General features: G+C 43.5%; 1 protein-coding gene and 1 long non-coding RNA gene across 3 annotated transcripts in view; one reads left to right on the forward strand and one right to left on the reverse strand.

Annotated features, from left to right (window-relative positions):
* Window positions 1-12615, reverse strand: part of serp (chitin deacetylase-like protein serp) — a 22196-nt gene extending 9581 nt beyond the window's left edge. For both annotated transcript variants that reach the window (XM_045734594.2, XM_045734595.2), the window contains exons 1-2: window positions 12478-12615; window positions 7352-7506 (exon numbers count right to left, since the gene is read on the reverse strand). In XM_045734594.2, the coding sequence (XP_045590550.2) occupies window positions 7352-7506; window positions 12478-12526 (204 nt within the window). In that variant the 5' untranslated portion in view covers window positions 12527-12615. The remainder of the gene's footprint in view (window positions 1-7351; window positions 7507-12477) is intronic.
* The window catches only part of LOC138354890 (uncharacterized), a 273297-nt gene that overhangs the window by 172496 nt on the left and 74301 nt on the right, over window positions 1-26500 (forward strand). The window lies entirely within an intron of this gene.

A 26500-nucleotide genomic window follows, 5' to 3' on the forward strand; every position in this document is an offset into this window, starting at 1 on the left:
GTTGTTATAACTGGTTAGGAGGTGTTAAAACTTGTTCGAACGTTGTACCAACGTCGTAGTTTCGGTGTGTGTTTGGCGGGTATATGCTGCTAGCGAATAGGAACCTTTCAGAGACCTGAAAAAACTGCTTAATCAGGAAAGAAAGCAGGTATGAAAATTTAACATATCTGTGTCACTGACTTATATACGTTGCAAAAGACCTTGGGGAAATAATTAGAATAAGGAAAGCAGAACATCTAGAGAAGACTACGTGTGTGTGTCTGAGAGACAGCATTGTTTTAGAAAGGAAAAGGAATGTCCTACGAACCTGGTTGAGATCTGTGCCAAGGTTGGCATATTGTGACATAATATGTTCTTATTGTGGAGGTGGGGTCCCTCGATTGTTTCAAGCGCGGGTTGGACATGTATATGAGTGGGATTGGGTGGTTATAAATAGGAGCTGCCTCGTATGGGCCAATAGGCCTTCTGCAGTTGCCTTTGTTCTTATGTTCTTATGTTCTTATGTTCTTATGGTGCCAAGATTCAGAAAGGGAATGGATGGATTGCAGTTTCCTAAATACCAAAATAAATTTGTATACTCCACAAGTGACTGTTACGCAAGTTGAATAAACTGGCTAAACTAACTCAGAAGATACAGGACTTGATTGTGGAGTTCCTTACAAATACATATTTAAACTACGACTGTTCCTAGTTTACGTAAATAACCTTGCAGAGAAGGGAGGCTCGTGCATGTTAATGTCTGCGTGTGGCGGCAGACACGAGAAGAGTGTCGACCAAAGCTGACTTCATAATGCTACAGGAGGACCTTGACAGGGTACAGGATTGGGATGATGAATGTCTACTGGAGTATAATCCAAGCAAAATGAGGCACACATTAACAGAATAACATCAGCATCATATGCAAGACTAGTACAAACATATGAATGACTTTCAAGAACCTGACCCAGGAATTCTTCGAAATATTATAAAAGCCGTATATTAGAGCAGTATTCAATTATGCAGCTATAGCATAGAACCAATACCTGGTACGACACAAGCATAAAATTAAGAATATCTAAGTTGCTGCCACATGACCGGTATCAGAAATGAGAGAAATGAGATATGAGAAGACGTCAAATGAACTAACATTGAAAGAGAAGAATGAGAGGCGACATGATCACAGTATATAAGATACCGGACGAGGGGACACAAGGTGTGTGACCAGGACAAAGGGAGAGACTAACACCGTCCCCAACACTCAGATAATAACCCAACATCTGGTCCATCATCGCTGGTATGCGCGTGAGAAACTACCATTATTATCTTGCTGGGAAAAATCAAGTTTCACTTGTGAAAATAATGGAGTCAGAGGTGTGTCTGCGGAGAATAACAGCGGTAAGGAACTTTCTCAAGGTGTTGCGACATGAGCAGCTGGAGACAAATGGGGAAGAGAGGGTGAAGGGGGATAGGGAGGGGAAGAAGGAGAGGGTAAAGAAGGGGAAAGAAGGGGGTTGGGCGTAAGAAAGAAAGAATTATCAGGGGGAAAGCGCCAAGCAATTACGACTATATAGCACTGGGAAGGGGTCAGGATAAGGATTTGGGATGGGACGGGGGGAAGGAATGGTGCCCAACCACTTGGACGGTCGGGGATTGAACGCTGACCTGCATGAAGCGAGACCATCGCTCTACCGTCCAGCCCAAGTGCTTGGACAGGTTGGGAGTAAGTGGAACGATGTATCTAGTGTGAGGTCGCCTGGGTCTATTTAAGAGACTACCATCATTGTCGTCATTACTATCTCCACAACCTCAAACATGATCAAAACCACATGCAAACATTGCCTTCAAGTCCTCCACCTGCACCGTCACCTACTTACTTCAAGTCCATCATCACCGACTACAGTTTCCACCACCACCAACTCCGCTCCAACCCGTTCTCGCAAATTCGTAAAGTCAATATTGACTTATTAACTACGTGCATAGGTGATATACTAAACATAATAGATACCCTTAAAAAGATTCATAGAAAACACCGACCTTACCTAACCTTGTTAGTATCTTAAGATAAGCATCTTATTGCTTCGTAATTACAATTATTACTTAACCTATACCTGTTATAGGTTAGGTAATAATTGTAATTACGAAGCAATAAGATGCTTATCTTAAGATACTAACAAGGTTAGGTAAGGTCGGTGTTTTCTATGAATCTTTTTAAGGGTATCTATTATGTTAAGTATGTCACCTATGCACATATTTAATAAGTCAATATTGACTTATTAAATTTGCGAGAACGGGCTGACCCACGCGACAACCACAACCTACCACCAATCAACACTTCTCAAACAACCAGTCGCCAAACAACCTGTATGATACTAAACAACCTCACGTAACACTTTCAGGACATCGAGTGTAACGAGCGTGAGATATTACAGTGATCGATCAGTTCTTTTCCAGCGTGAACAGTGAACATACGAACCAAAAAAAAACTGTTCAGGAAGGCCACTTGGAAACAGCCATAAATGTCACTTTTGTAGTGAGAAATATTATCTTCCATAGTTCTGTAATTTGACAATGCAAGCATTTAGACCTTCAAGACATTTCTCACTCCCGTTATTTTATTTCCTCCTATCCATCAAGACTTTCAACAATTTCAACAGAGTAATGCATTAAATTGATCTTATTTATTGTGTAACCCGTAATGGTGTCAATCTTTTCATCATGTGTGGCTGTAATATTTGTTGATTTTCTAATACTCATCTTTCCCAAAAGTCAAAGAATTATCTAACCTACAAAATAATGTAACAAATCGGTCATTGGCAAGTGATGAATATACTCGAAAAACAGTATATGTCTTGCCCTAGAGGACGCCAGTCAGATGAAAAGAGAGAGAGAGAGAGAGAGAGAGAGAGAGAGAGAGAGAGAGAGAGAGAGAGAGAGAGAGAGAGAGAGAGAGAGAGAGAGAGAGAGAGAGAGAGAGAGAGAAAGAGAGAGAGAAGGAAGGGAAGACGGCTGGGAGGAGGTGTAGAAGCTAGGATGGAGCCTCGAACCAAGGACTTGGCCAGGAGAGTGAAAGGGAGAGGGTGTCAAGCGACCTCCAAGTAACCTTGGGGGCTGAGGTGACGCGCACCTCTGTTCAATAACTGTACCTCCTTGCAGGAAGTTGCTTAAGAGTGCATACCTCGTATTCCCAGTCTCTCAAGCCTCACATCTCCAAGAATGGTCAACAGATGTGTAGCTCGCATAATAGGCCAGATGTTGGTTTATTAATGATGTATATTAAAAATGGCAGTTTAGCCAGCATCTCTTAGGATCTGTTGTTTAGTTCAAGAGCTAAGAGCTTAGTTCAGAAGCTAAGAGTTTAGTTCAAGAGCTGTGAGCTTAGTTCAGGAGCTAAGAGTTTAGTTCAGGGGCTGTGAACTTAGTTCAGGAGCTAAGAGTTTAGTTCAGAGGCTGTGAACTTAGTTCAGGAGCTAAGAGTTTAGTTCAAGGGCTGTGAGCTTAGTTCAAGAGCTGTGAACTTAGTTCAGGAGCTGTGAGTTTAGTTCAAGAGCTGTGAATTTAGTTGAGAAGCTGCGAGTTGAATTAAAGAGCTAAGAGTTTAGTTTAAGAGCTAAGAGTTGAATTCAAGCGCTTTTATTATCGTTATTGAAGAGGTGTGAGTTTAGCTGGAGAGTTGGTAGTCTAATGTATAAGTGTTGTGAGTTAAGTGTGCAAGAGTTGCAATTAATCTTAAATACGTATTATTTAAATGAGAACTATAGATAGTAATAATGAACCATCAGTAGAGATTAGGGACCTCGCCTCATTATAAAATGTGAGGAACGTACACAGCTCTCATTATATACCAGAAACTTTCACAATTAACACGAGTTTAACAATAATCAAACTTATTAACGCAATTTTAGCACAACCTTGTTAATATAATTCCACTGAACTTGCTTTTTGAACGCCAAAACATCAGTGAAAAAGATAGAAAATCTTTAAGTAACTTTATGAAAGAACACTAAACATATTGAATCCCAAACTTCTGTAAGATAATAAACTGGACCTGAGACCCACAAGCAAGGAATATACAAGAGCATTTAATCTGAACCTGGACCTTTCGAACTGTCGAGGCTGTTTAAATAATCTTATCAAAGCCAATGTGAAGCGAGAATAGAGGATTGCGCCAGCCATGAGCTGCCGGACTGGTCATACAGGCTACTGAGCAGGCTGGCAAGCAGACCATTGGACAGGGTTGCGAGGAGCAGGTAAGCAGACCAGCAGGAATCCGGCACCATCTGCAGGTTAGCTGGAGAAAGTAGTTAAGCGGGTGTCGGAGTTTCGCCACTCTCAATAGTGTTATTTCAGTGTCTTCGTCCGACGTCTAAGTCGTGGCCGTGACGACAGGACACGGAGCCGCCAGGAGTCAGTGGCGTGTCCGTCACATGTGTGTTTCCAGAACTTGCGAGATCTTCCATAAATACTTTAAATCTAAAATTAAATACATTTTTTTGTACACGGGTGGGTACAGGAACAGACGACTGCCTTACCACAGCTCATGGTAAGCTGTACTCACTATAGTTTTCCCTGGAATGCAACCCGCTAATCGTTTAATAACCAGGTACCCAATCACTGCTGGGTGAACAGAGGGGGTACAGGGATTGACATCTAATCAGTCCTCATCGACCAGGATAGGAACCTGGGCCAAATAGCTTGCGAAGCGCGGAGCTAGTGTGTTACCACTGCGCCAACGTTGACTTGTAGGCCTTAGGAAACAACAGATCTTTCCACAGTTTGCAGAAACATCCTAAAACAACAAGACTATCCAATCACTAAATTTACCTGCAGGACTTCTCGGATAACTGGCATCCAGTGCCAAAGGATATAATCGCAGCACAAGTATAAATGTTACTTCAACTAACGACATGTATTTAAGAGTTTTTATTCATTAGAGCGTATAAGTGATTTTGATTTGAGTGTATCGTCTAGTGAGAGAACTAGAAGGCTAAGTTCGAGGTTATGATTTTGACGAGTTAAAACTTCTCCTTGACTACTTAGGAGCCAATCATACTAACCTGCCTGCTCTGTCCACCCTCATCTGACAGTATGAGGGTGTCCTTTAAACTAATCTCTCCCCCCTTAACCCCTGCATCACCCACCACCCTCTCTCTCTCTCACCCACCCACTCCCGTTACCTCAAAGACCGGTCTCTGGTCGCACCCCCAGCAACCACCCCCATCCCCCTTGCTCCGCCACACACAACTGGACCTGGCCTCCCCACCTCTCTCTCTCTCTCTCTCCCCTGTTCTAACCGCTGTTGCCGGCCATCAGAAGCCGGCAGACCTTGGGAGCCCCACGCGAGGGAAAGTTTCCAGAAGGCATGAGCCGTCAGAGACCTTTTCCACCTGGCGTGCGCGGTGGTCATGCTTGACAATTCCATTGTTGTGGGTTTGCGGCTCCCTTCTGTTGCTGATTCTCCGTGGGGGCGCTGGACACATACTTGGCTCCTGTGTCTCGTTGCTCCTGTTGTAAATCGTGCTATATCTAAAGCATGCAAAGCCAAATTCTCTCAGAATGTTCGGTAATATGTTTATTGTTTGTGATGTGTGTCTATGTATGTATTAACACGATGTACTGAACGGGGTGAGAATAGCTTGAGCTACCTCATCCCTTTGTGTGTATTTTACCTCAATAAACTTATTACAATTTCAATTTCAAAGCCAAATTCTGCCATCTGTTTGAACCAGCAGTATAAAAATGCCGTTGATACTAGTTTAGAACGATGCCCTGCACGATTGCTATAGTTGTGTTGCATTTATAAGGCTTTGGCTCGGGTTAGGCTTCATATAGACTTCCACTTTTTCTTTTGGCTTAAGCACGACTTTTAAAATAAGTCTCCACCTTTGTTCTTAACTCACGCGAGGTTTCAAGTTACAGTCTTACATAAGTCTCTCTGATCTTGCGAGTTGCGGCTCACCTCTCTCTCTCTGCACTGTTCCTTCCCTTCCTTTACTATATAACATCTAACTTAACAATTTATATAAAATTGTGAAGTTCTTTATATCAAACAACTTTCACCATTAAAATCTAACTATCTTCATTTTGCTTCACGATATCCACATATCTTCGTTATCTCTCTCTTCACGTTCATTATCCTTATCCACCTTCCTCGTGAGATCTTCCCTTCATCTTTATCATCTCTTTATCTCTCATCCTCCTTCTTCCCTTCCACCGTCTTTGTCATGCCTCTCCCTCACCAGATTGCTCAAGAATCACCACCTCCCCCCCCCCCCCCACCGCGGGAAATGACTTAAGGATGACATCACCAGTCACCACCCACCACCACCACTATCATCATGACTGGTGATTGCTTGCGGTGGTCTGCTTGACGACCACGCAAAGCAGCAGTCACAGTAATTGCCACCGAGGCAGATAACTATATACTGCTGTTAGCATCGGTTGGCAACCGTCAATGACAAAGACCAAGTCCAAAGATCAAGTCTACAGACCAAGTCCAAAGATCAAGTCCAGAGACCAAGTCCCAAAGACCAGTCGGCTGTTACAAGATATACGTCTAACCGATAACCTCGTTATCGGTTAGACTTATATACGATATACGATATACGTATATACGATATATACGATATACGATAACCTCAGTTATCGTTTCCAGCTACGATAACCATGTGAGGATCCACGTGTTTCGTCACTAAGAGGGAGAGAAAAAGAGCTAGAGAGAAGAAAGAGATGGAACAAAATGGGGGAGAGGCGACTGAGAAAAGAAAGATAAGGAAAATAAATAGAGAGGAAAGTAAGAATAAGAGAGAATATGAAAGAAGAAAGGGGGAGAATAAAATAGAACAAGATAAGGAAAAGAAGATCTTGATAAGGAGACAGTTGACTGACAAGAATCAGGCAAGTGAACGCAACAGATATGTACCAGTAACCTTTAATAATAATAAAAAAAATGGTCCTATTATGTAGCTGTGGCAAGACCCGTACGGAATGTGGTTGTGGGCGTGGGTGAATTGATGAAACTCCACGTGGGCGTGGGTGAATTGATGAAACTCCACGTGGGCGTGGGTGAATTGATGAAACTCCACGTGGGCGTGGGTGAATTGATGAAACTCCACGTGGGCGTGGGTGAATTGATAAAACTCCACGTGGGCGTGGGTGAATTGATGAAACATCACGTGGGCGTGGGTGAATTGATGAAACTTCACGTGGGCGTGGGTGAATTGATGAAACTTCACGTGGGCGTGGGGTGTGGGCGTGTATCATTGTACGTGGATCTTCTTGCTCCTGTGAAGCTGGGAGTGGAGAGAGAGAGAGAGAGGGAGAGGCAGGGACTTGAGAAGGGGTACAAGTGGGACTTGACGGAAAGATTACTTACGGCTTCTGTGCACTGGATCACATCTCGACAATCTCTGACTGCGAGCCTGAACCATTCGCCGGGGCCCTTGTCCAAACATAATGCCTTAGCGAAAGCTTCTGCTTCTTCCTCCGTGTTCTCGCTGACAGCCTGTCGCTTTACCACATCTCCGGCAACTGTAGGGGTTAAAGAACACATTGTCACTTCAACTACTGGTTATGTCTTGGGTGGTTTCAGGCCTATCATCCTCTGGAGAGTTACTAAGGACACTAGAATACCTTTCTAACTAACTAGCAAATCTAGTTTGGTCCTGAAAATAGTGTGTGGAGTTAATAGTATAGCAGGAGAAAAGTTACAAGTTAAAGGGAGTAGTTAGTGTGGGGAGAGGCCCAATACCTTATATATGCACACCATATATGCACAAATATATCATGCATGCACACACACACACGAAGATAGCATACATGCACACAGAAACGTGCAGCATGCATGCACATACACAATCATAAAATGCATGTACACACACACACAAACATAACGTGAATGCACCCACACACGCCCACAAGCAACCCGGACCACACAAACACAGCACCACTCCATGCAAACACAAAACAACCACACACACAAGTATTGTAAACCTCTCAAGCATATGAAAATACACAGTTTTAACCGACTATATATATTGAGAAAATCAAGCAAACATCAGGTCAAACAAACAAAAGAAAGTAGATGATCACATAAACAACGTTGCTCACACAAGCGCAGCATTCCAAGCATAAACAGATCAAATACAGTAGACTACAAAACAAATGCAACCAATCACACGAGCACTTGACTACACTGACATCACAGCAAACCACGCAACTACAGCATGTCACACTGCACAAACACAGCAGCTCATACAACCAGACAACACAGCATGACAGCATAGCAGACTATAGCATACAGTACAAAAGACAACATCAGCATAGCAGGCCAGAGGAAGCATAGCAAACGGCAGGATTAACCACTTACAAATGTCAGCAGACATACACAGCATAATACCCAAAGAAACACAGACTGTAAAGCAGACACAAGCACAACAGACTGATGGGGGGAATACTGCTCACATAAACACAGAAGACTGCACAATCAGCAGACTAAAATCAACACCACAGACATGCACATCAAAGCTCACAAATGTAGTCACAAACATAGGTAAACTTGTTGACTGACAGCCCATACGATCGCATTTGCAGCCATAAATACAGTCACATTCAGAAAAAAACACCTATTTACAGACACCTCACACACACACACACACACACACACACACACACACACACACACACACACACACACACACACACACACACACACACACACACACACACACACACACACACACACACACACACACACACACACACACACACACACATATTCATACATACATCTCAGGAAACTGTACATCAGTTGATTGTCAGTTGAGAGGCGGGACCAAAGAGCCGAAGCTGAAGCCCTGCAAGCACTACATACATACATACATACATACATACATACATACATACATACATACATACATACATACATACATACATACATACATACAAACACTCAATACTCTTTATTCCCTACTTCGAGGCTATGGGTCCCCACAAATGCACCAAAGGTGGTACCCATATATATTAAAACATAAATTGATTTTATACTCTTAAATAAAAATTAAGATATTGTTAACCTAAAAAAATATAGGAAACTGCATATGATCTATTGGCTGAAGAAAGAATACCATGTTTCACATTTAACAGCACTTAAAGTTAGCTAACGCAGACGATATAAATCAGAAAATCGGGTAACAAAATCAGAGTTCTCTAGAAAGTTGCCGTCTGCTTAACTGCTGACTGGAAGTTAGCAGGAACGGGGAATCTTCTCTAGCGAGCGAATATACATAGATCTTAGAGCCTAAAGTTCTAGGCTCCTCGTGTGAAGCGGCGGTATTCTACCCAGTACTTAAGCACACTTTAAATTTAGTTTAGTGTGGTGTGGAAAAAAAAAAAAAAAAGTAGTTAGTAAACAGTTGATTGACAGTTGAGAGGCGGGCCGAAAGAGCAAAGCTCAACCCCCGCAAAAACACAACTAGTAAACACTTTAAATTTAGTGTTTGTGCTCTATATTAAATATGAGAATCAATTTCTGATCTTCAAGAGCCGTGAAGCCTTTGACAAGACTTATCACAAAATTTAAGGCAAAGTGTTGACCAAACCACACACTAGAAACTGAAGAGACGACGACGTTTGGATCCGTCCTGGGGCCAGATTCACGAAAGCACTTACGCAAGCACTTACGAACCTGTACATCTTTTCTCAATCTTTGGCGGCTTTGTTTCCAATTATTAAACAGTTAATGAGCTCCGAAGCACCAGGAGGCTGTTTATAACAATAACAACAGTTGATTGGCAAGTTTTCATGCTTGTAAACTGTTTAATAAATGTAACCAAAGCCGTCAAAGATTGAGGAAAGATGTACACGTTCGTAAGTGCTTTCGTGAATCTGGCCCCTGGACCATTACGATTGTGGCATAAGGCAAAGTCTAACCGTAGACTTTCTTCAGTTATAGCTGCTTACAGCAGGGGGGGGGGGGAAATCTAACTTAGAATCTAAAAATCTAACTAAAAATCACTGATGGTTTAAGGTATGTTCCTGGAGGCGCGAGGCTCCATCACCTGCTTGTCAATAATTACCTTAAAAAGTGAACAAATCCACAAGGGCCGTGACGAGGATTCGAACCTGCGTCCGGGAGCATCCCAGACGCTGCCTTAATCGACTGAGCTACGACAGGGTAAAATCCCTTGTGGATTTGTTAATTTGATGCATCACGTTAGTGTGATCTCTGTGTGTGACCTTAAAACGTATTTATGTGAAATAATCAGTTCGGAAAAATGGGAAACCGGGGGTTGGGTGGATTAAAGCCAGAGAGGGAGAGAGAAAGGGGTGGTTGGGAGATGGAGGAAGGGGGGTGTTGGGGGGAGGGGGGGGTAAGTGGGCTTTTGTGGTGGGGTGGGTGTGGGTTTATAGGATGCGGCCAGGGGGGCTGCAGGAAAGTGGGTCGGGAAGAGGGAGTGGTGATGGGGGAGAGAGAGGGGGAGAGAGAGAGAGAGAGAGAGAGAGACACAGAGACAGAGACAGAGACAGACAGACAGACAGACAGACAGACAGACAGACAGACAGACAGACAGACAGACAGACAGACAGACAGACAGACAGACAGACAGACAGAGACAGAGAGAGAGAGAGAAGAGGGTGTGGGAGGGTTTTGGGAGAGGGATGGATAATAACTGTTGACAGATGATAAGGAGAAAAAAAGAGGGTTCAGAAGATGCAAGGAAGCAGGATAGAGTGGGTGTAAGAGGAATAGAGTGGGTGTAAGAGGGATAGAGTGGGTGTAAGAGGAATAGAGTGGGTGTAAGAGGAATAGAGTGGGTGTAAGAGGGATAGAGTGGGTGCAAGAGGAATAGAGTGGGTGTAAGAGGAATAGAGTGGGTGTAAGAGGAATAGAGTGGGTGTAAGAGGAATAGAGTGGGTGTAAGAGGGATAGAGTGGGGTGTAAGAGGAATAGAGTGGGTGTAAGAGGAATAGAGTGGGTGTAAGAGGAATAGAGTGGGTGTAAGAGGAATAGAGTGGGTGTAAGATGAATAGAGTGGGTGTAAGAGGGACAGAGTGGGGTGTAAGGGGTGTGGCTGGTGAAGGTAAAAGTAAAGCAAGAAGCAACCAACTATTAAAGCGTAGAGCTTTAGCGGTCCCAAACTCAGCATATATCGAAGGCATTTGTCCACAAGGCCCCAAAAAATACATTTGACTGTGTTTTATAAATAAGTATAAAATCAGTGGAACATTTTTTTGACTCATCACGGCGTGATGGAACCAGCAACATCCTGGGTCTACCGCAGACGCAGGTTCGAACCCAATCCTCCTGCTCCAAACATTGTCTCCTAAATACATCACGTTACTGGCATTTCATTGTGTAAATTATAATTTAGTTTCGATTTTTTGACTATCGTTCTTTAGTTATCGTGACTCCATCAAGTCCAGTATGTGAATAAGTCAAAGGTGCCGCAGGTATGAGGATTTTGTAAAAAAAAAATTAACTTCACTTCATTTTGCCGATTTATGGAAAATATTTTGACTTCATTTTAATGGCTAGTGGATTTATTTATCTCACGCGAATTAATATCTATTTATCTCTATAAATGATCTCACACGAATTAATATACCTATCTATAATTTATTTCACGCGAAGTTAATATATATATATATATATATATATATATATATATATATATATATATATATATATATATATATATATATATATATATATATATATATATATATATATATATATATATATTTATCTCTAGAATTTATGTCACGCGATAATGGCGTTTGTAGCACCATATTATCGTGCGATATTAGGGAATTAAAGACCATCTGTCTCGTCTGATTCTAGCGATTTACTGTAACTTAAAATACTGATTTTGATCTAATGTTTGTTAGACATTCACGATCGTCAAATAATTCTCCATTAGCACTAAATAAAGACAATGACGACTAAAATCCTAGTCTGAATTAGGTAAGTTTGTAACACTAGCACGTTTCGCAATCTCCTTCTAGTCAAGAAAAAATTCTAAGAAATGCATTTTTTGTTTGGTTTACATGAAATTATATTTAACGCAATCTGTCTTCGGGCAAATGCAATAAGGAACTTTGATATTAGCTCGATTATGGGCTGATAGACGATTGTCGGGGTTGTGAAAGCCGTTGGCTGCCTAACATATGGTGACTTCAACTCTCTAAAGGTAGGGAGCCAAACTCCCTTCTTGGAGCCAAACTGATATATTCCCGGTATTGTTTAGCCTGGGTGAAGGTGAGACACTGGTTCACTTTCTCCTGATACAACGTGAGCACACTTGGAACAGTCTTTTTAAGAGAGACATGATAAAAATAGGACAAACACTATCGCCTCTACGACACACTTTCTTGAGAGAGGTATGATAAGTATTCACTGGGAAGAGGCATCTTGACACTGAATTTCAGCCTTGTATATATATATATATCTATATATCTCTCTCACTGAGATATCCAATACCCCCCCCCCCCACTACTTACCAATGCCAAGAAGGGCAAGCGATAGAACCGCGACTCGTAATCTGGTCATGGTGACTCCCAGCCAAACTGTGCACTGAGCCGAGTTGCTGTCGCCGCCTCCTTATATACCCGCGGACGGCGCTACTCTCACAGCGGGCGTCCGCCAGGATAAAACCCGCCTCCCGACAGGATAACCATATCCCAGCGCCCTGGACACGCTACTTCCCGCTCTACACCCCTAACTTACCTATTTCCTGCATTGTAAAAGAAATCATATATTACTAATATCCCACAACAAATATAGTTTTAAAAAATCATAGTTACTGGTGTGTTCGTATTCTTATTAATATAGTTGATTCGTTATTTTGGTAAATTAAACTCAAAATGTCAAGATGGAGGAGGAAATACGACACAATAATAGAACTATCAAAAATTTGTATATGAAAAAAGGTTTGTTGAGAGCGATCTCTTAATGCTAAGGCTACAGTAGAAGTGATATATCGTATTTCTACTGCCACCAGCAGTGCTACACGATACCTCTCAACATCTACGATACTTCCTTCTTATAACAAGAGACTCGCTGCAAAGCAATCCCCGCATGCAATACTAGTCACCCACAGCAATAATCGCCAAAATCAGTACAGATGTACAAAGATTGCAATGCAAAACGCTAGCAACTGTGTACATCTGGAATACAAATGATACAGCTTCACTAACCAGACACAACATCCACCCACAGGATACATAAAACGATACACACATGTGGTATTGTTAATTTACAGCGCCTATCCAGACCTCTTTCTGTTTAGAAAAGAGTTTACAAAGAGAAATATAGAACTAAGATACCAGAAAGGTATCTTAGGTTGGGAGTTCGATATTTCTAACCACCTACAGGAAGACCCAGCTTCAGAAACACGCACCTACAGCAACCCCCCCAAGTAAAAGATTAGATTCATTGTAGTATTTTCTTGCCGCGGCAAGAGCAAGGCCATTGACGCCGGCACACCAACAATGCACAACTTTTTATGGTTAGGCCCCCAGCAAAGGCAAAAATACCAGCCCATATTTCAAAAATAAGAATTAGGTGATTTATGTTCGCTACCACATACTATATCACATATCCAGGAGTTAACAAGGTACATGTATTTTATTTTTATTAACACATTTAGGTGCATGTGCATTTGAGCAGCTACCATAGATTATATGAAGGGGAGTACAGTGTGTCAAGAACTAGCTACGTGATGCTAAAAATCCTCATCACACAGGATTGTTAGTCATACAGGGCCATGTGATCAGTAGTCTGCACTGGCAGACTCTGGATGCATTATGAGGATATAATCAAGCACACGAGAGTGAAGTGATTGCAAAGCTCCGGGTACCTCATGTCAACGGCTCTGAAGGGTTTAATGACTGGGCATTCGGTGATGTAGTGTAGGAGATCATGCCGCAGTTCCTGCTCACAAGAGTTTGCACCTGGAGTGCTAAGGATAGGGAGATCCGTCACCTGTAGCCACCTGCCACAGGTAACGGTAACCCAACCTGATCCTGGCAACCACTGTGTCACACAGTCTGGTGGACGTTTCGTGCTGCCCATAAACATAGGTTTTGGATCTGAACAAATCATGGCTTTTTATACTGGGTGCTTTCAGGCCTTTGGCAGTCAATAGTTTCTCTCCTATTAGACCTGTTTTGAAACCATACTGTCTTGACAACAGAGATGAGGATACCTAGGTTTAATTCAACTTCAACTTTGTTAAAGGCTAATTTGGCTGCAATGTCTGTGTCATTATGATGGGTATTATTTATGAGAGATGATATCCATTCAAAACATATTTTAAACCTTTACTTTCTGCAGCGATCAGGTCAATTACAATTGCTTGAATGAGGCGCTTGCTGTCGATCGTGCAAAAGACGTTTTCAATTACTTGAAGAGCAGACTTTGAATCATAAAGTATTATTCCTCCTCCTGTGTTTTTAAATGTACTGGTAGCTAGTTGTAATGCTGCTAGTTCTGCTTGTGTGGAGGTCAGCCAGTTGTTTAACCTGACACTGACAGTCTTTGTGCAAATATTATTTCTATAAAACCTACATGCTGCTGCAGTCCGTCCAGTAGAGGATTGGACGTCAGTGTAGACACAGTGCTCGTGAGATCTGAGATTTTCGATGGAGGAGGCAATTCCTTCAAGTGTGACAGCTTTGAGAAAAGCAAGATTCTCATTACCTTTCTTGCTGATAGGTGTATATGATACTTGAATGGTGGGGCACAGATAAAGAGGAATATCAGTGATAGGTAGATTACATTTAATAGAAATGTTCAGCTGGATGATTTTGTAAGCATCTTTACTCAGCTATTTATCACATAAGGAGTGAGTTGGTATGTTGGCACCAGTCAATAGGGTGTTAACAGCACAGAATAATTCGTCTCTGAGCAATTTTGGAGATGTAGGTGACTTTAAGGCAAATGGTCGTGTTCAAATCAAATCAAATCAAAACAAATGTTTATTTAGGTAAGGTACATACATACAAGAGATTTTACAAAGAGTGATGGATTTATAGATAGGGCTAGTACATACAATGCCTAAAGCCACTATTACGCAAAGCGTTTCGGGCAGTGTTGACTTGCATGATTCTCTCTAGTATGGTTGGAAGCTTCAGTTCTTTCCTCACGTTGATGATTTTTGTGCATCTTGGGGCACCAAGAATTACCTTCATGGCTTCATTCTGTACAACTTCTAGTTTGTTCAAAACAGAGGCGAGGCAGTTAATCAACTGCAAGGCATAATAATCAAATATAGATCTAACAAACATCACTTAGAATAATCTAGCATATATAACAATGATACCAATATTCATTCCAATAAGAGTTTTCATTAGTTTGAGTCTTTTAACCTACGGTGTAGACCGTTTACAATGTCACTGTTAATACCACCTCCAAGGTATTTGTGCTGCCTACACGTTTCAATGATCTGGTTGTAGGCGATGAGTCACAATAACGTGACTGAAGTATGTTGACACACTACACGGTGAAGGGACGACGACGTTTCGGTCCGTCCTGGACCATTCTGGACCACAATCGACGTGAGAATGGTCCAGGACGGACCGAAACGTCGTCGTCCCTTCACCTTCTAGTATGTGTCTTGCGTGTCAACAATGTTCTGGTCGTTGACCTTGAAAGTTATAGGGACATGAGTTTTCTCTTGAGAATGGAGAGCTCTGGATTTAGTTATAGAGATAACAAGACCACATTCAATGATTTTAGCAGCGAGTGAAGGAAGGAAGGAAATATCAGGAGAAAGTGCCAAATCATTACGACTATATAGCACTTGGAAGGGGTCGTAACAGCGAGTGAATCAAGTCGAGCTTGCAGTCTAGTCTGGGTAATTGCAAGTTATTCTCTGATTTTTTTTTAACACATTTAGGTACATCAGCATTTGTGCAGCTGCTTTAGACTATATGAAGGGGAGTACAGTGTGTCAAAAAGCTAGCTACGTGATCTTGATTTTTTTTATTAATACATTAGGTACATCTGCATCTGTGCAGCTGCCCTAGACTATATGAAGGGGAGTACAATGTGTCAAAAAAGCTAACTAGGTGATGCTAAAAAATCCCCATCACACAGGATGGTTAGTCATACAGAGGCATGCGATAAGCGGTCTGCACTGGCAGACCCTGAACTGCAGCCACTAGTAATTCAATCTAGGGACAACACAACCCATCCTCCATTCCGTGAAAGACTATACAAAGTCAGAATTTGACTGATACACTTGGCACCCGACTAACATTGTAAATAAAAACGATAATGACCAAACCACACACCAGAAAATGATGAGACGACGACGTTTCGGTCCGTCCTAAGACTCTTATCAAGTCGATTATCACTATCGACTTGATAATGGTCATCATATCGTGTTCTCAAGCAGAAATACATATTGTGGGGGTGTATAAATAGGCCTCGGTAAGGATAGGCTAAGTGTTGTCATTGATTTAGTTTACCTGATAAGCTTCGTGGTATAGCTATCATCGATGACAGTCCGGTTGACTATAAGGTTTTCAACGTGACAATCGGCCAGGCACACATGTTTGACTAGCGTGATGTGCAGCTTGCATTGCAACCTTTGTTGATGGACTAGATCACCGGACTGTCACCCCCGATGTAAACACGTATCCTGCCACAGCATCCTGGCACAGCATCCTGGCACAGTATCCTGGCACAGCATCCTGGCACAGCATCCTACCACAGCATCCTGCTACAGCATCCTCCCACAGTATCCTGCCGCAGCATCCTGCCACAGCATCCTGACACAGTATCCTGCCACAGCATCCTGCAACAGCATCCTGCCGCAGCATCCTGGCACAGCATCTTATCACAGCATCCTACAACAGCATTCTACCAGAAACCCCCATTTAGAATATCCACCGGATTTCCTAAATAAGTATTCATCTACAAGAATACTCACCAAAATTAGTATACATCTTCAAGTATACTCACCAAAATGAGTATACATCTTCAAGTATACTCAGCACCAAGACAACGTGGAACTCATTGTTTGTGAAGACAATGTGTAGGTTAAATTTTGGTGAAAAACTCGTGTAGAGAAGCAGTAAATAAGGTGTGATGTAGAATGTGTATAGTTCAGAAGTGTACTAATGGTGACCGTCAGTGGTATACATCAAGGTCACCCACTGCTCTTCACCTGTGTGTGTGTGTGTATATATATATATATATATATATATATATATATATATATATATATATATATATATATATATATATATATATATATATATATATATATATATATATATATATATATATATATATGAGAAAGAGAGAGAGTCCCTTCAGGATTCCTAGTGGCTTCAGCGGAATTTCAGGTCACATTGTTTTTTGACCGTGTTGTGGCATAGTGGTCTAGGGCACTTACTTGGGAGTACCCCAAGTAAGCGGGTTCGAATCCTCCTTACGGTTCCTACTAATGTTCTCTCTGATACATCGCCTCAATCTCATTAACTTCAAGAAAATTTCGATAACTTAGTACTTTCAAACGTATGGTTAACTAAGAGTAGTTAATTATAAATCTAACCATAGGATCAAACTAGGCATAGTTTAGGTTTAAGTATGTATTATTTAACACGTTTAATAACTACCGTTCACGATAGTTTGAAAAATTGTTAACATGGCCATTGACTCGACAAGCGTGGGGCTAACTGCTCATAACCACACATCATTTTTTTTGAAGATGATTTTGATATAATTTATTTAGAAATGTGTGTATATCACGAAAATAAACACGTGATTAAGAATGTGACAATGTCAGACCACGGAGGAAAATGAAACAGGAATTTCCTTAAGTACTTTCGTATATTAAATACATCTTCAGAAAGACAAATGCATTAGAAATGCATCTTTAACTATAAAATATGAACAAGTACAATAACAGAAGACAAATATAGTGTTAATAGACAAATAATCAAATAATCAACCCCATTTTTTTAATAAAATAATCAACCAAATAACTCAATAGGCAAAATAATATATAATAAATTAACATTAAAATACATCTTGAGGTTATCTTGAGATGATTTCGGGGCTTTAGTGTCCCCGCGGCCCGGTCCTCGACCAGGCCTCCACCCCCAGGAAGCAGCCCGTGACAGCTGACAAACACCCAGGTACCTATTTTACTGCTAGGTAACAGGGGCATAGGGTGAAAGAAACTCTGCCCAATGTTTCTCGCCGGCGCCTGGGATCGAACCCAGGACTACAGGATCACAAGTCCAGCGTGCTGTCCGCTCGGCCGACCGGCTCCCTGAGTGAAAGAAACTCTGCCCATTGTTTCTCGCCGGCGCCTGGGATCGAACCCAGGACCACAGGATCACAAGTCCAGCGTGCTGTCCGCTCGGCCGACCGGCTCCCTACATGAATAAAATCACAAACAAAAATATTTATATATAACAAATTCGAGAGGAACAAAAATCTCACTCAAGGCACAAATTGATCATATTACCTCCTGCATATTTGACTTGTCAAAAGCTGGAGTGTATTCTAAGACAAAAATCTCAAAACTTTGAGCTGAAAAAAATACACTTCAAGCCATTTCCTGTGAGGGGTAGTAAACAACCACGACTTAAGGGCCGAGACAAAGGAACATCGAGAGACAGATATTGCCTGTAGCGAGGTCTTAGGTCGAGGTCTTAGGTCGAGGTTTTAGGTCGAGGTCTTAGGTCGAGGTTTTAGGTCGAGGTCTTAGGTTGAGGTCTTAGGTCGAGGTCTTAGGTCGAGGTCTTAGGTCGAGGTCTTAGGTCGAGGTCTTAGGTCGAGGTCTTAGGTCGAGGTCTTAGGTCGAGGTCTTAGGTCGAGGTCTTAGGTCGAGGTCTTAGGTCGAGGTCTTAGGTCGAGGTCTTAGGTCGAGGTCGAGGTCTTAGGTCGAGGTCTTAGGTCGAGGTTTTAGGTCGAGGTCTTAGGTCGAGGTCTTAGGTCGAGGTCTTAGGTCGAGGTCTTAGGTCGAGGTCTTAGGTCGAGGTCTTAGGTCGAGGTCTTAGGTCGAGGTCTTAGGTCGAGGTTTTAGGTCGAGGTCTTAGGTCGAGGTCTTAGGTCGAGGTCTTAGGTCGAGGTCTTAGGTCGAGGTCTTAGGTCGAGGTCTTAGGTCGAGGTCTTAGGTCGAGGTCTTAGGTCGAGGTCTTAGGTCGAGGTCTTAGGTCGAGGTCTTAGGTCGAGATCTTAGGTCGAGGTCTTAGGTCGAGGTTTTAGGTCGAGGTCTTAGGTCGAGGTCTTAGGTCGAGGTCTTAGGTCGAGGTCTTAGGTCGAGGTCTTAGGTCGAGGTCTTAGGTCGAGGTCTTAGGTCGAGGTCTTAGGTCGAGGTTTTAGGTCGAGGTCTTAGGTCGAGGTCTTAGGTCGAGGTCTTAGGTCGAGGTCTTAGGTCGAGGTCTTAGGTCGAGGTAGTCAGAGTAGGGAGATGTAATTGTATTATTTTTACCTTTACCCTGGGGAGCCGGTCGGCCGAGCGGACAGCACGCTAGACTTGTGATCCTGTGGTCCTGGATTCGATCCCAGGCGCCGGCGAGAAACAATGGGCAGAGTTTCTTTCACCCTATGCCCCTGTTACTTAGCAGTAAATAGGTACCTGGGTGTTAGTCAGCTGTCACGGGCTGCTTCCTGGGGGTGGAGGCCTGGTCGAGGACCGGGCCGCGGGGACTCTAAAAAGCCCCGAAATCATCTCAAGATAAGATGACCCTTAATTGTGTATTTACCTAGTTGTTTTCACCTAGTTGTGCTTGCGAGGGGTTGAGCTCTGCTCTTTCGGCCCGCCTCTCTACTGTCAATCAACTGTTTACTAACTACTTTTTTTTTTTTTTTTTTCCACACCACACACACACACCCCAGGAAGCAGCCCGTGACAGCTGACTAACTCCCAGGTACCTATTTACTGCTAGGTAACAGGGGCACTTAGGGTGAAAGAAACTTTGCCCATTTGTTTCTGCCTCGTGCGGGAATCGAACCCGCGCCACAGGATCGCATGGCCGGATCTCATCCGGCCATGCGATCTTGGCCGGATGAGATGGGATCACACTGCCAAAAGGTGTTTATCAATCTCATTTGTTACGATTTTGATAAGGATCAATTACCCTATAGCGATCAATTACTCGTTTACTTATTTTTTTGGGTTCGTGAGTGATTAGATTGAGTTCCTTATCATTGAGTTGTGTCGATGATTTTCATCTATAATGTTCCAATGTTTAGCTCGCAATGTTTTCTTCTTTGTTCCCTGGAAGAAAAGTTAGATAAGAAAAGTTAGAAAAGAGTAGATAAGAGAGTTATCTACTCTCTTATATACTTCCAAGATAGAAGTATCTATCTTGGTGTATCTACTCTCTATTGCAACGCCTCCTCCTGGCTATCAACTTTAGCATTGTTAACATTTCCGTAACTCACAGTTCCTGCGACGGCGCTGGAGCCAATGGTATTGTCGTATGCCTTTCCATTGGAGACTTTCAGCGCCGTGGAGGGGGGGGGGGACCTGCTGCATGGGTAACAGCTTCTCCCCCGAATCAACCTACCCTTACCTAGCAGTAAATAGGTACCTGGGAGTTAGTCAGCTGGCTTCCTGGGGGTGGAGGCCTGGTCGAGGACCGGGCCGCGGGGACACTAAAGCCCCGAAATCATCTCAAGATAACCTCAAGATAACCCTATCTTTGCGCCCTGGTGAGACCACTCCAGACCAGGCCGACACCAGAGTGCAACTCCATAGTCTCCTGAGACTGATGGATGTATGGACTACTACTACTAACTTACCTTAAGTGTGTGTGTTCTACACTGAGGAACTTAGTCGTGTTTATTATGGCTCTTGAGTCGGAATTTGTAAACACAACACGCGATGAAATCGAGGATGTTATCTGTTATCTCTCCTGTTCTAAGGTGATGTTCTGATGAAGAGATATTTCCTTTTAATCTGAGTGACGGTCTCGCTTCATGCAGGTCGGCGTTCAATCCCCGATCTGTACAAGTGGTTGGGCACCATTCCTTTTCCCTCGTCCCCATCCCAAATCCTTATCCTGACCCCTTCCAAGTGCTATATAGTCGTAATGGCTTGGCACTTTCCCTTGATATTTCCCTCCCTCCTTTTAATCTATGAATCTGGCCTAGTCTATTGATTTAGTTAGAATATTGTACATATTATATGTTGTATTATTTATTTCTAAAATGCTTTAATTAATTTTAAATGTATTTTCCCAATATTAATATTTTCTAATTTAGGCTTTTAATATTTTAGCATGTACTTATTTGTTATTTTATTTAATATATTTTATTTTATGTCATTTTATTTTATTTATTCGGTGCCAATGACCTCGCTATAATGATGCCAGATAGTATTTTAATCACTCAGTGAACTAATGAAGACCGGGGGGGGGGGTTAGAAATAGCCTAAGCTACTCTATCCCTTTGAGATGTATTTCTGTCTTGTCTCAATAAACATACTTGAACTTGAATTAATGACATCACACTGAAGAGCATGAAGGTGACCCAACCTCACTATACTCTCCAGTACACCATCCTTCACCCGTTCATAACACGGTGTAAAGCCCTAGAGAGCTGACACACACACACACACACACACACACACACACACACACACACACACACACACACACACACACACACACACAAACACACACACACACACACACACACACACCAGTTGCTGGAAGAAGGCAAATGTCGTGCCGATCTTCAAGAAAGGAGATAGGGAGGAGGCACTTAACTACAGACCTGTATCACTGACAAGCATCCCCTGTAAAATACTGGAAAGAATAATTAGGCTACGACTGGTTGCACACCTGGAGAACATTAGGTTTGTGAACAAACATCAACATGGGTTCTGGACAGGGAAATCGTGCCTAACAAACCTTCTGGAATTCTATGATAAAATAACGAGGATAAGACAGGACAGAGATGGTTGGGCAGACTGCATATTTCTGGACTGCCAAAAAGCCTTTGATACAGTACCGCACATGAGACTGCTGTTCAAGCTCGAGAGGCAGGCGGGGGTGGGGGGAAAGGTCCTAGAATGGATAAGGAACTACCTAACAGGAAGGAGCCAAAGAGTTACGGTAAGGGGCGAGAAGTCGGACTGGCGAACAGTAACAAGTGGAGTACCACAAGGATCGGTGCTGGGACCAATTCTATTTCTTGTGTATGTTAACGACATGTTTACAGGCGTAGAGTCCTACATGTCGATGTTTGCGGATGATGCAAAGTTGATGAGAAGAGTTGTGACAGATGAGGATTGCAGGATCCTCCAAGAGGACCTGAACAGATTGCAGAGATGGTCAGAGAAATGGCTACTAGAATTCAACACGAGCAAATGTAAAGTTATGGAAATGGGACTAGGAGATAGGAGACCAAAGGGACAGTACACAATGAAGGGGAACAGCCTACCTGTAACGACGCGTGAAAGAGACCTGGGGGTGGACGTAACACCTAATCTATCTCCTGAGGCACATATTAATAGGATAACGACAGCAGCGTACTCTACACTGGCAAAAGTTAGAACATCATTCAGAAACCTAAGTAAGGAGGCATTTAGGGCGCTTTACACTGCCTACGTAAGGCCAGTCTTAGAGTATGCCGCCTCATCATGGAGTCCCCATCTGAAGAAGCATATAATGAAACTGGAAAAGGTTCAGAGGTTTGCAACGAGACTCGTCCCAGAGCTACGAGGGATGGGGTATGAAGAGCGCCTGAGGGAACTGTGCCTTACGACACTAGAAAGAAGAAGGGAGAGGGGGGACATGATAGGAACGTATAAGATACTCAGAGGAATTGACAGAGTGGACATAGACGAAATGTTCACACGGAATAGTAACAGAACGAGAGGACATGGATGGAAGCTTGAAACTCAGATGAGTCACAGAGATGTAAGGAAGTTTTCTTTTAGCGTGAGAGTAGTGGGGAAATGGAATGCACTTCAGGAACAGGTTGTGGAAGCAAATACTATTCATAATTTTAAAACCAGGTATGATAGGGAAATGGGACAGGAGTCATTGCTGTAAACAACCGATGCTCGAAAGGCGGGATCCAAGAGTCAATGCTCGATCCTGCAAGCACATATAGGTGAGTACATATAGGTGAGTACACACACACACACACACACACACACACAAACACACAGGAGGCTGACTCCATACACAGTTTCAAGTGTAGATATGACAGAGCCCGATAGGCTCAGGAATCTGTACACCTGTTGATTGACGGTTGAGAGGCGGGACCAAAGAGCCAGAGCTCAACCCCCGCAAACACAACTAGGTGAGTACAACTAGGTGAGTACACACACGTAGCGAGGAACAAATCAAATATATTGAAAGGTGTGATTGCATTATGCAAACCTACTTCAAACACAATCAAGTGTATACGACCAGAAAGCTATATACTGCTTGTTTCTTGTTTTGCTTCCTTGTTTTTCACACCGTATATACTCTCATTAAATGTTACTAAACGTCACGTGCCTCGTATGTAAGCTTCAGTTTCTTTACTGTGGAACAGGAAGACTGTTCGAGAAAGGTATCAAATTGTTGGTAAATTCATGAAATTAGATTGGGGGATAGTTCGACACTTCAGGCATGTGCATTTCAATTTCAATTTCTGGAATGTGTAAGCCTTGGAGGTGGCGGTTGCTGAGCAGCGTGCAGTCACATTCTCTTGTTGGCCCTCCCTCCCTCTATCCCTCCCTCTATCCCTCCCTCCCTCCCTCCCTACCTATCCTCCGTGAGTCCCCTCACTTTTCCTCCAGCGACTCCCACCACCGGCAGAGGTCAGGAGGTCAGGTTGTGAAGCATCTCTATGATATTCAAAAGGGAGAATGTGTTGTTTCCCTCCATGACCCTTCAGAAAGAAGGGAGAGAACTAGGTAGGTACTGAGAGGTTAGGAGGGAGGCAGGGAGAGGTGGAAGGGGGGGGGGGGGTTGGTAGTAGGTGATGGGGGATAAGATGTTGGGAAGGGAGAGAAAGACCAAGAAAGAGGTAGAAGTGAGATACTAAGAAGAACAGGAGTGAGGTAAAGCAATGACCAGGAGATCTGGGGATAAACTATAGCTGGAAGACAAGGAGATGGGCACTAGGGACCTACAAATTATCCCTACGTGTCCCCACAACTAGGGAGCCCGGGTGACGACACCACCAGAGATAAGAATGGCAACATGCTAGGAATTGATAGTCTCAGAAAGAGGTGAGTCTTCCGAAGAGGCTACTGAGTATCAGAGAGAGGTGAGTCAGAGAGACGCGAGCCTCTACGGAGGGGTGAGTAACCGATTATCGAGTGTCAATAAAGTCTGAACGTATGAAATGTCGCTCAGACCAGAGATATCCGGGAAATCAGGTAGGTGGGCAGGTAGGTAACTAGGTAGAAAGGCCGTCAGTAGGTAGAGGGAATTACAGAAAACGTTGGCCTTGAACAGAGCAGCAAGACCAACTGTGTTGAAGATGGCTGAGGTGAACAGTGTCGTCTGGGGACAGGTTGTGTATCTTGTGTGTTGAGTCGCCAGGCTCGGCCTTCTCCTTTAATGGTACAGGTTCGAGGCGTTAACCAACTTGTACGTCCAACACACACACGCATTTCCAATCACTGTTATCGATCAGTCATGACCTGTTCCTTCATGCTGTATCTTCCTTGCTACAGACTCCACACACATCACCAGGTCCCTTAGCCTGTTGCTATGGCATGCTCTTTAGCTAATAACATTGTGTGTATCATGGGAGCCGGTCGGCCGAGCGGACAGCACGCGGGACTTGTGATCCTGTGGTCCTGGGTTCGATCCCAGGCGCCGGCGAGAAACAATGGGCAGAGTTTTACCCTATGCCCCTGTTACCTAGCAGTAAAATAGGTACCTGGGTGTTAGTCAGCTGTCACGGGCTGCTGCTTCCTGCGGGTGGAGGCCTGGTCGAGGATCGGGCCGCGAGGACACTAAAGCCCCGAAATCATCTCAAGAGAAAACAATGGGCAGAGTTTCTTTCACCCTATGCCCCTGTTACCTAGCAGTAAAATAGGTACCTGGGTGTTAGTCAGCTGTCACGGGCTGCTGCTTCCTGCGGGTGGAGGCCTGGTCGAGGACCGGGCCGCGGGGACACTAACGCCCCGAAATCATCTCAAGATAACCTCAAGATCATCTTTGTGTATCGTGAGGCAGCGGCAGGCAGATTCAGAGACACGACACCCCATCATCTCACAAGTACACCTTGCATGGTGAGCATTTGGTGAGTTCATGGGGCGATTCCATCCCGTGTGGGAAGGTTAGGTTAGGTGGGAGAGAGGTCAGGAGAGAAGGGAAGGGCGAGCAGGGTAACGGGAATCTGACTTAACAGGGTCAGGTAGGGTCAAGGAGGCATAGTTTGCTCCTTCTCATACCGGTATGCTATCAGACCCCGTGTCTCCTCATACCGGTATGCTATCAGACCCCGTGTCTCCTCATACCGGTATGCTATCAGACCCCGTGTCCCTCATACCGGTATGCTATCAGACCCCGTGTCCCTCATACCGGTATGCTATCAGACCCCGTGTCCCTCATACCGGTATGCTATCAGACCCCGTGTCCCTCATACCGGTATGCTATCAGACCCCGTGTCCCTCATACCGGTATACTATCAGACCCCGTGTCCCTCATACCGGTATACTATCAGACCCCGTGTCCCTCATACCGGTATACTATCAGACCCCGTGTCTCTCATACCGGTATGCTATCAGACCCCGTGTCTCTCATGCCGGTATGCTATCAGACCCATGTCTCTCTGAACAAGTCCACAAGGGCCGTGACGAGGATTCATTTGATGTATCAGGTTAGTGTGATCTCTGTGTGGCATGTCTCTCTATTTCCTCGCTTCTTTTCTCTCTTTTATCCTGTTTCTTCTTGTTTCTTGCTACTTCCCTCTCTTGTTAACTTTCTCAACGTCTCCTGCTTCCTTTTCTCTCCCTGGTAACATCTCCTGTCTCTCTCCCCCAAGTGGATATTTCCCTCCCTTGCCAGTACTTTTCTCCTATGACCTTCCTTGACCTCTTGTCAGGTCATCTCTACAATCTCGCCCTCTTCCTAAAATTTGTCCTTTCTCTCTCACTCTCAGTTTCTCGATTAAAATTCTGATTTAACCAACTTAGAGTTCGTCTTTAGTTTTGAAGGCTAAAGGTTGTGTCCACCTTGAGGTTACCTTGAGGTGCTTCCGGGGCTTAGCGTCCCCCCGGCCCGGTCGTCGACCAGGCCTCCTCCAGCTCTGATGTGCTGACCCAAGAGTATGATTCCCACCTAGGAACCTATTTAATGAACTTATTAATAGTTTTTCACTAGGAATAAACTATTTTAAGTTGTTAGAATGTTGTTTCCTTCAAGATGAAGCTGGATCCAATTGTGTACTATTGTCTTCAAGTAGTTCATTGATTTAATTGCAGGGTTGTCTTCATATGACAGGGAGGGATAGGGAGCCGGTCGGCCGAGCGGACAGCACGCTGGACTTGTGATCCTGTGGACCTGGGTTCGATCCCAGGCGCCGGCGAGAAACAATGGG

This window comes from Procambarus clarkii, chromosome 65 (assembly GCF_040958095.1).
Source record: "Procambarus clarkii isolate CNS0578487 chromosome 65, FALCON_Pclarkii_2.0, whole genome shotgun sequence".
NCBI lineage: Eukaryota > Metazoa > Arthropoda > Malacostraca > Decapoda > Cambaridae > Procambarus > Procambarus clarkii.